Here is an 11,971-nt window from a genome sequence, read left to right on the forward strand (position 1 = left end):
CCTCCCTCCCTCCCTGATTTCCCTACTATTCCAGAGTTTATTCTGAGTATTGGCAGGATGAGAAACTTCAGCCCATTCCTTCAAGACCCTTGTGTATAAACTGTTCAGGCTGACTGAGTTTAAACTGTTTCTTTCTAATCAACATCCTACTTGTCCAAAAGTTTGCAACTATCAGTGTCAGAGTATTGACCGCAGGTGCTAGATCCCACCTGTGAGAGTTAAATGATTATTTTTGCCTAAGTGAGAAGTTTTGACAGTCCAATTGGACAGAGTGTAATGTGAGCTAAATGATACCTCGTAGCTGCTTTATTACCTGAGAATAAAGTCAAAATAAGCGGATCTGATTTTTGGACAAACACAATCAAGACAGTTGACCTTGTGCTATAGTGAAAGGATCAGCTTTTCAGCTCTACTGGGTCGGTTTTCTCTGCTGATATAGAGAGGCTTGTGGACACTTCTTGATGGTGCAAAAGACTTTTTCAAACAGCTACATGTACCATTTAACAAGAGCTAACACTTAACATTTACGTGGTGTTTTGACTCTCTAAAGTAGTGCTTTACTGCTTTTTTTTTTATGATGCATTCCTTAATAACAAGAACCTTAAGCAAATTTGTATTTCATTAAATTTGTGTTATAAATGGAAACCGGAAGCTTAAGTCTATAGAAAAATGTAATGTGTCCCATCTCCTGACAAACCATTGGTATTTTCAAGTAAGATACAGCAATTCTCATCTGAAACTGCTGGCAAACAAATTCTCTTGGATGCTCCAAGTCAGCAGCACTCTTTCAACACACCGATGACTGACAAAGAAGGCAGGAAGCATTAGGAGTTAAATGAAGATGTTATCAAATGATAAAGGAGTTAAATGAGAAATTAAGACATTTATAATCTCTGGTCACCCAGTTATCTCTGTTTTCCAGCACCACTCTACTTACTCCAGTGGGCAGCAGATGGTACAACATTCCCTGCAAACAGTTTTCGCTAATTATAGACTCCAGCAAAGGAATTGTTTTGGACTAGCCTCTTGATTTATCTCTTTGTCGGAGCAGCTTATCTACTAGAACTTGTTAGCTTGCATACTTTATTCTTAATTACATATGGCAAGTCTGGAAGCTGTACTGTGGCAGTGAAATTTTGCAGAGATGGTTTGCTAGCCTGTCTTCACCTCAGCTCTTAAAATCAAAACACTATTTTTTTTTTTTTTTTTATTATTCTACGGAACCTGCATTTTACAGATTTATGGAGGAAATCGAAAGACAACAAAGGTTTAAGTTCCTAATCATTACCTTAGACCACTGGAGGCCCACCTGGAAGGTAGCACAAGCTGCCCTAGGAGGGCAATGTGTAATTACGAATAGGGACACCCTGGGAGGCAGAAGCCAGCGCTCTGGCACTGGTCTCTGGCACTGCTGCTTTCCCAGAAGCAAGAAGGAAGGTACAGGGCAGGGGGGCAGAAATGTGGTGCACAGCACACTGCTGTGAGTTCAGTTCATGAGAGCATCTTTGAGGCTCATCTAGTACAAGGCAGAGCAGCAGTGATGCTGTAAGATGCAGGACAGCCAGGTCAGAGCCCTGCTGAGAAGCAGGGGGGAGGAAACAAGACTTAAGTACAATCTTTTCTTCCTCTCCGTCATCCTCACTTCAACAGTAAGAGGGTTAGTCTTGATATCCAGCCTCATTTAAATCTAATTAATTTGTCTTCCTTTTATCCTTACAAATTTTATCCTTTATCCTTACAAATCCTTCCTTACAAATTATCTTTCCAAAGAACAGCAGACACAGTGAAACTTAAAATAACTCTTCAGATATGGAAGCTCTCAGATGTGTAATAGAAACACCTGGGGCAAACTTTGGAGGTCTCCTCATGACTGTTACCTAGTCCTTGGTCACACTGGTCAGATTCCTGTGAACTAACTGGGATTTAGCATGGAATTATCGAGTACAACCAGGAAAGGAACCTGAACTTAAATCATGTCCTGAGAACATGCTTTTCACTCCTGACCTTGGGTTTTTGCTTGTTGGTTGGTGTTTTGTTTGGTTTGTTTTTTGTTGGATTTTTTTTTTTTTAATTTATTTCACTGCCAGAAATCTAACACTTCTTCTATAAAATGTGTTTATGTTTTATCTGACTTAGGTGAAAGGTTGACATTTACAAGGAGACAGAGCTAATAGTCTGAGCTATTTGAATTTTGCAACTTCTAAGCACACACATACAGACATACCCAAGCCTCTTTCCTCACAGCAGACAGGTAGGAGCTCAGAGCTAGGTCAGGATGGGAGCTGAGCAATGTGAACTAATGAGCAGTAATGTGTAAGTAAATGAAAAAGGAGTAGTCAAATTATTCAAAATTTTTAAAATGAGAACACACAGAGAAGGCTTGGTTTGCTAAACTGAAATGCTCTTTTATTTTAGCTGCAGTGAAAACTTCTTTTAGCATCAATTACCTTTTCCTAAGAGGAAGAAACCTTACCTATGGCTCAAAACCAGAAGAGTCAAGTGTGTTTTCACGTAGCTCATCAACACCACCAACTTTTCTAAACCATCTGGTTGTAATGACAGACAGCACTAGGAACTGAAACTAAGAAAAAGAAAATTACATTTCGGCTTTACATTTCAGGTAAACATGTGCCCCCCATTTATTTCACATTTTGAGCAGGAGGTTGTGAAAAAGCAGAAGATACCTTCATCAATTGTTCCCACATAACTCCTCTGAGCTGAAAGTGTTTGTCACGTGGAAGTATAACTTAATCAGGAAGCATCTAGGGCCTTTACACATTGAAAGGTCATTCCACCAAAAATAAACATAAAGACACTGCCAGCTTAATTAAAGTTTACTTCAAATGCCATCCAGAATTTGTCATCTATTTGTCAACTCTTAGTTTGCAACAAGAAAACACACATGTATCCTAAAATAAAATAAAACCTGCTGTTATGTCACACTGTTCCTATTTGCTCATGGTCTAAACTCTGAAAAAACATTGGATGTGATCCCACAGGACTAACAGGAGCAAAATGTGATCTGACAAAATCAGTGAGCTAAATACACAAATGGACTGATGCAGTTTTGCTTTTCTGAAGCTAACAAAAAAACCCTTTGAAGACCGTATGTGTCTTAACCGGAGCTGATTTCAAACGCTAGGGTGTTCACAGTGTCTTCATTTCTGTCGTTAAACTGAGCAAAAATAATCTGAGAGAATATGATTCCTTGGACATCTTAACAGAAGACATCTGCTCAATGAGCAGTGAATGGAAGATGGACCAGGTCCCAATGTCCCTTTTGTTCATCTGCAGCTCTGGTAATCTTAACAAGAGGAGCTGATTCTGATAGTCTTTTTCAGTCAGCACTTCACTGAACATGAAGTTACGGGACTTTAAGTTTTAAATTCTCGCCAGATGTACCGACAACTGTTATATTATTTTTCCAAACCAAACTATAAAACACATAGTTGCTGTAACTTCAATCTGTTGAAAATTTCCCACCACCTGGATTTTCTTAAAACTTCTTACCACAATTACCCCAAGCTTTGATTCTTGCAGTTCAAGAGTTATTGTACCAAAACCATGATGTAAAAAACTGTGTAAGATGTGCCTTTATTTGCCTGTTCAGAACCAAAAGGTATTATTCCAAACTACTGACGTAAGACTTAATTTTTTAAAAATGTATTTGTTCATTATATGTATTTCATAATCACTCAACATTTTTGTTTAATTATGATTAATGATTATGAACAAGAATACTATACTAGGTTCCTCTATCTTCTTTACAGACTCACTGATTGTGCAGTTAAAACATAATTTCCTGTCACATGAATACACTGTGCTATGAATGCACAACCTTGCATCAGAAATTCTTACAAAGATTTTGTTTCTAAGACTTTAGTCCTAGAACAGGCAAGAAGAGAAACCATGTGCACAGACAACTGTGTATTCTAAAAACAGGATAGGGATTCTGTGCAAAATTCACCTGGATATTCTTTGACCAGTGAGTGTGTAAACTGCAACCTGATATTCTCTTAATGTATTTTCTTTGGGAAGATCTTCTAGCTGCATTCATGTTAGAGAAGACAGATATACAAGACATATCTGTCTAGACACTGCTAGATTACAGTATCTCACGCTGCGTGCTTATTCAGTACAAGGGCTGTCATGCAAGAGTCTATCTTTCAAACTGATTTTCTCTTATAACTTATTTTACTGACAGTTGCTGCCTGCTTGATATTACTGCAAACTTTCTGCGTTCAGTTCCCTTGCCTGCAAGTTCCCCCTGGATGTTCAGACTTGGCATTGCTCCCAGTGAAGATGTGGAGCTAAAAAACATGGTGAAACACGTAGAACTTTAGTCTCAGAGCTTGGTTCTGCTCCAGCTGATTAAAGCAGTGGAGGGTAAAGGCTTAATACATAATTTTCAAAGCAAAAATTTGTACCTAGTTCAGGATGGACTTCAGCAAACACAGATAAGGAGCGAGCTTTTTGCATGTATTTCCATCTTTTGATGTCTTGAAGAGAAACTCATCAAACATACACATGGAGCACACTCACCTTCTTACAGGAGATAACCTTCACCAGCACCATTAACACTGAAAATATGGCTGTACTTGAATTTATTATAAGAAGGATTATTTGGTCATTTCTATTCTCTCTGCTTCTCCAAAGCTCTTAACATCTCCACTGAGCAAAAATACCATATCGCATGGTGGGGCTATGGCTGTGCTGATTAGCCAGAGACCAGCTGTTGACCAGCGGGCTTCTACTCATCTTTCCTTTGCAAGAGATGATCGTATGGGTTTCTCTCCTCTGCCCAGCTGTTGATTTCCATGCAGTGTATTAGGATGCAATTGCTTTTGAAACATTCTTCCTGCACAAATTTGTGTGAAAGGGGCCATGGATTCAAAGGAGTGACTGACAGGCATCAGGATTGCATAAACACGTTTTTGTTGGGACAAGGCTAAAAAAGAAAAATAACATATTCAAAAGGGTCCAAGGAATTTTAAAAATACTCCAATTTTCTCATCAGAACCTGCTGACTCCTTGAAACCAAAATTTTCTCAGGACTATGAGCTTTGATAGTAAAATTTTCAGACAAAAGAAAAAGCACATGCAATGATCTTGTGGTATAGAGCTCAACTGGGCTGTAAGAAATAAAGGTTAAACTCTCTGATTTGGGTAAGAGCCAAGAGACCTGAACCACAATTCAGTGACTGCCCCAAGTGTGGGATTATTCTGGTATGATATTCTAATTTTTATACACAAAGACAGAAACAGTCAAGATTTCCTTCTCAATGAAGATCACCGACAATTAAGAAATCTTGAAAGGTTTTGTGGGATGGAAGGAGAGACCAGGGCAGCAGACTTGTTCCCTGTCTCACTCACCTTGCCAAGACAGACTATTTTGGCAACTCAGGGTTTGCTGAAGGCTGGAAGTGATCTACTCCAGCTAAGTGCCAGGCCACATTCCCAGCCCCAGGGAACAAAAGGAGGGCTGTGCTGTCCTAAAGCTTAGCAAGGATCTTTCCATGCCAGCATAACCCTCTGGAAATCAGATCCACTGGTTTTGTGTTTTGCACCGTCTGTAATTTTTTTTAATAGAGGTGATATTTAAACCAAAGAAGAATACAGAATAGATGATGTTCAGCCAAAAATAAAATAAAATAAAATATGAGAACACAGAGATGAGAAAATTTGCAATATGCACTTAGAAACAAAACTCTAGTTTTCCAGTGCCCTGGACTATTTAGAAATATAAACACTGGAAAAGGAAAACAGCCTTGTTCTGGTTTAAAATGAGCTAAAGATTGGAAACAATCTTTTTAGCTACCACAGACCAGAATTTAAGGGGGAAAAAAGATTGTTATCACCATTTATTGTAACAGCAGTTCTGAAAACCAAGATAATCATCATCTAATCTTCTGTTTCAGAAAATTGGTTAAGTTTGGAAAGTATTCCCGTACTGCTGCAATGAACTACAGGTTTTATGCATTATCCAGGTTTCAGTCTGCCTCTGAAACTCTGGAGATGCGGTTCTGACTCAGGCAGCTGAGCAGAAGCAGAGCCCTAGGTTTCCTACCTCTCTGCTCTATCAGGCATTACAGACCTGCAGGGATGGCAGAAGAAGATAATATGTGATCAAGACCTACAGATTACAGTCCTCTGTTCTAATTTAAGAAGGAAATTAGTGACAGTTCAGATTAATCTGCAGGTTGCCGACTGCAGTGTAGTAGAGCTGTTTCATTCTGTCCCTGTTGCGGGGTAGGATGCTGCAGGAGACAGAGCTGGTGGGTATAAGCAGCAATCCCTGAGCCATCCTATCCAAATCCACATGTGAACATACGTCGGAGCCACTGCTAGAGATGAGATGTTTACCCCACTCCATTAGCAAGGGAATTAGAGGAAAATTATTATAATGAGTAGAATTCACTCCTCTGATCAGGAGAGTTTTATAAATGCCTCCTCTGAATGTTGTTTTGCTTTTTTCGGTACGCAGACTAAGATATTCTGCTTGGAATCCCTTACTGCCAAAGACTGTATTAAAATTCACCATGGCAAAACTCACTTTTTCGTGAGTATAACTGTAATCAGGGTTTTGTATGTAATTTCATCTTCTGAAGATTATTGTGCAAGTGAAGATTTGTCCTGACTTTTTGGCTAGTTCAAAGCTCAGCACAGACAAGGTAATGCTCTCCCTTAAAATAACGTGCCCATTCTGTGCCACCCAGGACTTGCTCACTTGTTTGCAGCACTGAGTAGGTGTGTAAATGTCTGCAGTGATCAGATAGCCGATGCAACAGGTAACACTCTCCAGAAACTTCCCACCTCACATCTGCCCACCCTGTGGAAACAACTGTCAAACCCCCTAATGATAGATTTCCTACGTAGATAAATAGCAATAATGGCAGTGCAGCCATGGTGTAGCTTTGGTGGGGGCCTGGAGCGAGAGCTCTGCTGGAAGCAGCTCCCAAGAGAAAGGGAGGGAGGTACTAATGCTTCTTCCAGCTCCTCTCGACTGCTCTTATCAGTGAGACAGCCTTGAGCAGCCAACTACACTCCTAGAAGTGGAGGGGTTGCATTCTTGGAATGAACCCAAAGAGCTCTTTGTACAGCTAGGAAATGCTAGCACTTCCAACGCCGAATTCCCAGGCAGACACTGCTCCAAGAAGCAGAGCCAGAAGGAGCAGAGACTAAAGGACGTGCATTTGTTACTCTTTCCCTCTCAGTCTGCTGCCTCCTTTGAGACTCTAGTGTGCCAGGGAGAGAGACAGAGATGCTATCAGCTGTGCATCTGCTTCTTCAATTCAAAGGAATAAAAATATTTTGAAGGCATGATTAGGGACAGAGCACCAATACCATTAAATCAGTTGCAGTACCCACAGAAACTGGAGAAATCTGCTCCCACGTGTGCCATTTTCTGCTACTGCTCATAAAAAGATCAATTTACTCATGAAAGAGGGCTTTCAAGTTCCCCTTTCAGTTGTTCTTCCCAGCCTCTGTACTGTGCCTGCTATTGGGCATACTCAGCTCTGGAAACGGTTCTTTTTTGGACTGAGATTTACTAGTCAACCTTGAAAAAGTAACCCAGATGTCCCAAAGCACATTTGGGTCCTTGCAGCCTTGAGTACAGAAGAGCAGTTTATCCACTAGGTGGAGGCCTGGAAATACTAATGGCTTGACCTCGGCACCAATTAAAAAAGTCGGATGAGGTTGTCTCTAATTCATTCTCCTGATTTCTAACGAAGTAAGGCAAGGTTATCCCGCTCCCTGGGTAGACCCAGGCACCTCTTACCCCGAAGTGCTGTCTCCTTAGGCTTCTGTCTGACTGACTCAGGAAGAACAGGGAATGGTCAACCAACAATGCCTATTTTGTAAAGATTAATTTAGTTTACATGTGCCGTTCATAACATATTAGGAAAATGAGGAGCTCTAAAAATCCAATTTGTCTTCTGCTGTCTATGTTTTGGACTGAATTTTTCCTTGTCTGCATACAGAATTTAAAACTCTTTCTGCTGTGTTCACAGCCAGGTTCGCTCCCTGATTTAAGGCAGGTTGCATTCCAGGTGGAAATAAAAAGGCAAAAGAAAGAAAAAAAAATTGTACTGGAATTAGCTTCTGGAATCTTTTTCGGGTTGAAAAAATCTGAAATTTGGAAATCTGAGTATGTGCTTTGTGAATGCTCAAATTTAGTGTAGTTGTACCGTGGTTGCAACAGATAGGTTTTAAAAGCTTGTCTCCATTTGGACAGTTCACATAGCATTCTATCTTCTTATGAATGATTTGCATTTTTTATTAAAGTTATTAGGAACTATATTTATCTATCAAATAATTTGCATATTATTACTGTAACTCCAATAAGCAGACGACATGATCAAGCTACATGAACCACACAATGTCTGCACCAGAACAGCCCTCAGTGGGAGATCAGACCATTTGTGGAAGGCTGTCCACTTCATCAGCAGTTACACTAAAGTATGTACCAAACAAACATTGAAAATCAAGTCAAAAGTCGTCTGTGGCACAAGTGGCAGATTTGTACAAGACTGCCAATCACGTTGCATCTTTAATTTTCTGAAATATGAGGCCCAGATGTATCAGTGGTTCTTTTTTTTGTACTGTTGATACAAACACATCCACAATTCTGAACAAACCATGAAGCCAAACATCTCCACTTCTCTGGTTATAGTTCGCAGAGACCCCGTAGTTGAGACCTTTTGCTTTTAGCTGAAATGGTTTGTACGCCTGGAACAGGATATTCAAAATGCAACCAGTGAAGTTCTGGGCTATTCAGTATCGATACTCTGGATTTGGATGACACATCAGGCGATGGAAATCATGTTGGTCAAATTCATCATGTCTCTTGAATTTAAAGTTTGAGAAATTCCGTGTGCTTGCTGCATTTATTAACAGACCTTTCGTATGACTCAATCTTAAATGCATCCAGCAGAGAACTTGGACTGATGCCTGCTTAGAAACACAGCACTAGATACGTGCCACAGGCATCACTTACCCAGTTCATCAATAACAGCTTTCTACAATTCCTGATCCAGAACAAGCATTTTAACTCACAGTCCTGATTACCAGTGCCTTTTCCGTTCAGGTGATCTGCTAAATTGCCACGAGCACTCAGGAGGTCGAAAGCCAATTCAGAGCTTACCACGAGACATGTTGTTTCCTGACACACCAGAGATATTTACTTGTTTATACAACAAATAACTATTATATTACAACGGTGCTACTTCTTACAACCTGAGCTAGAGCTGGAGTACGTCTAGGAGAGAGCTCCCTGCAGCAGGACAGTCCACACAAACACTCCTGACCACCTCGGACAGATCTGAAACCAGAGACCTCGTGTGAACCGCAGATGAAGCAGATCACCTCTGCAGACATTTACTGATCCAGACACCAAGGGAGATGTGGCAGCATGCAGCGACTCCCCAGGGTGGTCTGTACTCTCTCTACCTAATACACTGTCCTGAGGTTTCTGGAAAGCAGCCGTACCTACAGACTCCAGTAACCACAGGCCATCCTATGACTCAGAAGCTGAGGCCAATTCTCTCCACAGTTCTAAGGCCAAAATTGAGAAATGATGCAGTTGATGGCTTGAGGAAGGAATGACTTGACTTTGCTTTGCTTTGGGGTCCTGGGCTGTCCATTCAAGGCTAATAATTTTCTAGATGGTTTGTCTAGAATCAGCCCATTTTCAAGACAAAGAAACATGTTAAGACCCTGTAGAGTTTACTAACTCTGAGTAACCACAATTAATTACACAGTTTCTAGTTGTATTGGAACACCCTAGAGCAAATGGTGAGACCAGTACTCCTGGGTGTGCGAAGCACTGCACAGATACGCACCTGGAGAAGTCAGGAGTGCTGTGTTTGTTCCTCTATGCAGATGACAAAAAGTAGTAAATGTTTCTTGATTGTTTTCCCTTTTGAAATAGAATGTATAGACCTTCAGCCTGGAATCTCATCTGATATTAGCCAGACACTACAGAAACTTACTTATCTTAATCAGTTTTCCCAAACCCAAGATTTTTGCTTGGCAGTGCTCCTCACATGAACATTTCCATAAATCATTCTGATCTGAAATATGGCTAATGACAATATAAACTAGAAACCATGTTGCCTCAGGGTTACAGTTATGGCCCAGCGACAGCACAGTACAAGACGAGAAAACCCAAATCCCTGTACTGCTATCCCATATAACCTGCTAGCTGGGAGTCCTTTCACCTTCATAAGAAACCAGGCTAAAACCTACCTGTCAAGACAATTTAATTAACAATAAAAGCACAAGGCCTAGCCAACTAAATTCAATCACTAAAATGCTTTTCCTTCTCAGCCCAGACTGCTCTCTCTCCAGCTGGATGCTTGTCCACCCATGGGTTTCTTTCCTGCAGCAGCTCAAGTGAATCCTGAACCACTAGCCCATGCTAATTTCTGTGAAATATAATCCGTTCTAAAAAAAAAAAAAAAAAAAAATCTAACTTAAGCCTGTTAGACACCCCTTTGAATTTTCCTTTTATTTTTCACCTACTTGCTGACCTTACTCATTACCTCTGCTCAGCATACGATTAGCTGTCAGCTGCAACGAAACAAAGAAACCCCATTCTTCATGTCTCTGTTTACACTCTACAAACCCCATCTGTATCATTTCCTCAACTTACATGAGTAATTTTCCTGCAAGACCTTTTAACATCTGTGTCCCCTGTGTCTGAATCAGCTGCTTTTGTTGATTTGGCAAAGACTCTGGCATATGCTACAGAGAACATATGGTCTAAGCATGCCTTTCTGTTACAAGAGAGTGAAATTCCTCTGCAGATCTCTACAGATTGGAAGCAGAATAAACCTCTGATGTTACATCTTTTGAGGCAACTGCTGACATTAGTGAGGCTGAGCAGAGCTGTTCTATCACCGAGAGAGCATGAGGGGTAGCAGAGGTGGGAGATACGGCCACGAATAGGCACCACAGGCCACGACTGACTCGGAGATGCGCAAGGTATGTGACTTGTTGCTGTAGGAAACAGGCAAGTCAGGAATGGTGATGGTAACACTGAGATCCAAAAGTAAATCCTCTGGGAAAAAAAAAATCAATCCCTTTACAGTACTTATGAGTCAAAGGCACATCACAACAAGGCCAGAAAACCGGGTCTGTGATAGACCACAGTGTGATTCTGGAGGTGAGGGATGTGCATGGTGGAAGAGCTGCAGGAATGAAGGGGCAAAGTCAAGCAATTATTAGGTTTGTCAGCGTGATAAACAAAACCCACTCTGTCAAAAGATGAATGACTGTCAGTGCCAAGCAGTATCGAGAGATCTCTGATCCTGCCCTGAGCAGGGGGAGATCCTCACTGTCCCCAGGAGGGTGAACAGGCAGGTTTTTTCTGAAGAGATACTTCGGTTAACGAGGATCTGTCTCCGAGGAATGCATACCCCGAGATCCTTGAAGCAAACAGTTTTGCAGCAGGTAAGTCTAAATTTGAGGGCTGTGCATTCACTCTTAAAGTAACCCTCAACAGGCATCTGTGGCTGCTCGTGTGACTGTCAGATGACTACAAGTGGTGTAACTGTGAAGTACAGTTACCTCAAACTAAACGCTCTGAGTACATGACACGCTGATACAGCACCCGTCAAGAAAGAGATGTTGAAGCTCCCAGACACATTATTTGCCTTCAGGTGTATTTCTAAGTGAAACCGAGGACTGACACACAGGGCTGAGAAAGTTCAAACCAGTTGAACCCGAAGAACAACGCCTGCCCACGACCTTACTGGGGAAGAAACATTATTTTTGTTATTTGTCCATTACAACCACGAATTATCAGTCCCGGTGATGTGAGGAACCGTCTTAGAGAATTATTCCTCGAGCGGCCTTTCGGGTATCGACGGGGCAAAGAGCTTTCGGGAGGCGCTCCAGGCTTTCGCTCACGGCTCGGGGCAGAGGGAGGTTGTCACGGGGCGATCGTGCCCCCGCCGGGGCAGGCGCC

General features: G+C 41.3%; 1 protein-coding gene across 1 annotated transcript in view; it reads left to right on the forward strand.

The window, feature by feature from the left end:
- Nucleotides 1-10,977: 10,977 nt before the first annotated feature.
- Nucleotides 10,978-11,971, forward strand: part of BAG3 (BCL2 associated athanogene 3) — a 17,492-nt gene continuing 16,498 nt past the window's right edge. The window contains exon 1 of the mRNA XM_026851546.1: nt 10,978-10,986. Coding sequence (XP_026707347.1) covers nt 10,978-10,986 — 9 coding nt within the window. The remainder of the gene's footprint in view (nt 10,987-11,971) is intronic.

This window comes from Athene cunicularia, assembly GCF_003259725.1.
Source record: "Athene cunicularia isolate RWA chromosome 6 unlocalized genomic scaffold, athCun1 chr6_part1, whole genome shotgun sequence".
Taxonomy (NCBI): Eukaryota; Metazoa; Chordata; class Aves; order Strigiformes; family Strigidae; genus Athene; species Athene cunicularia.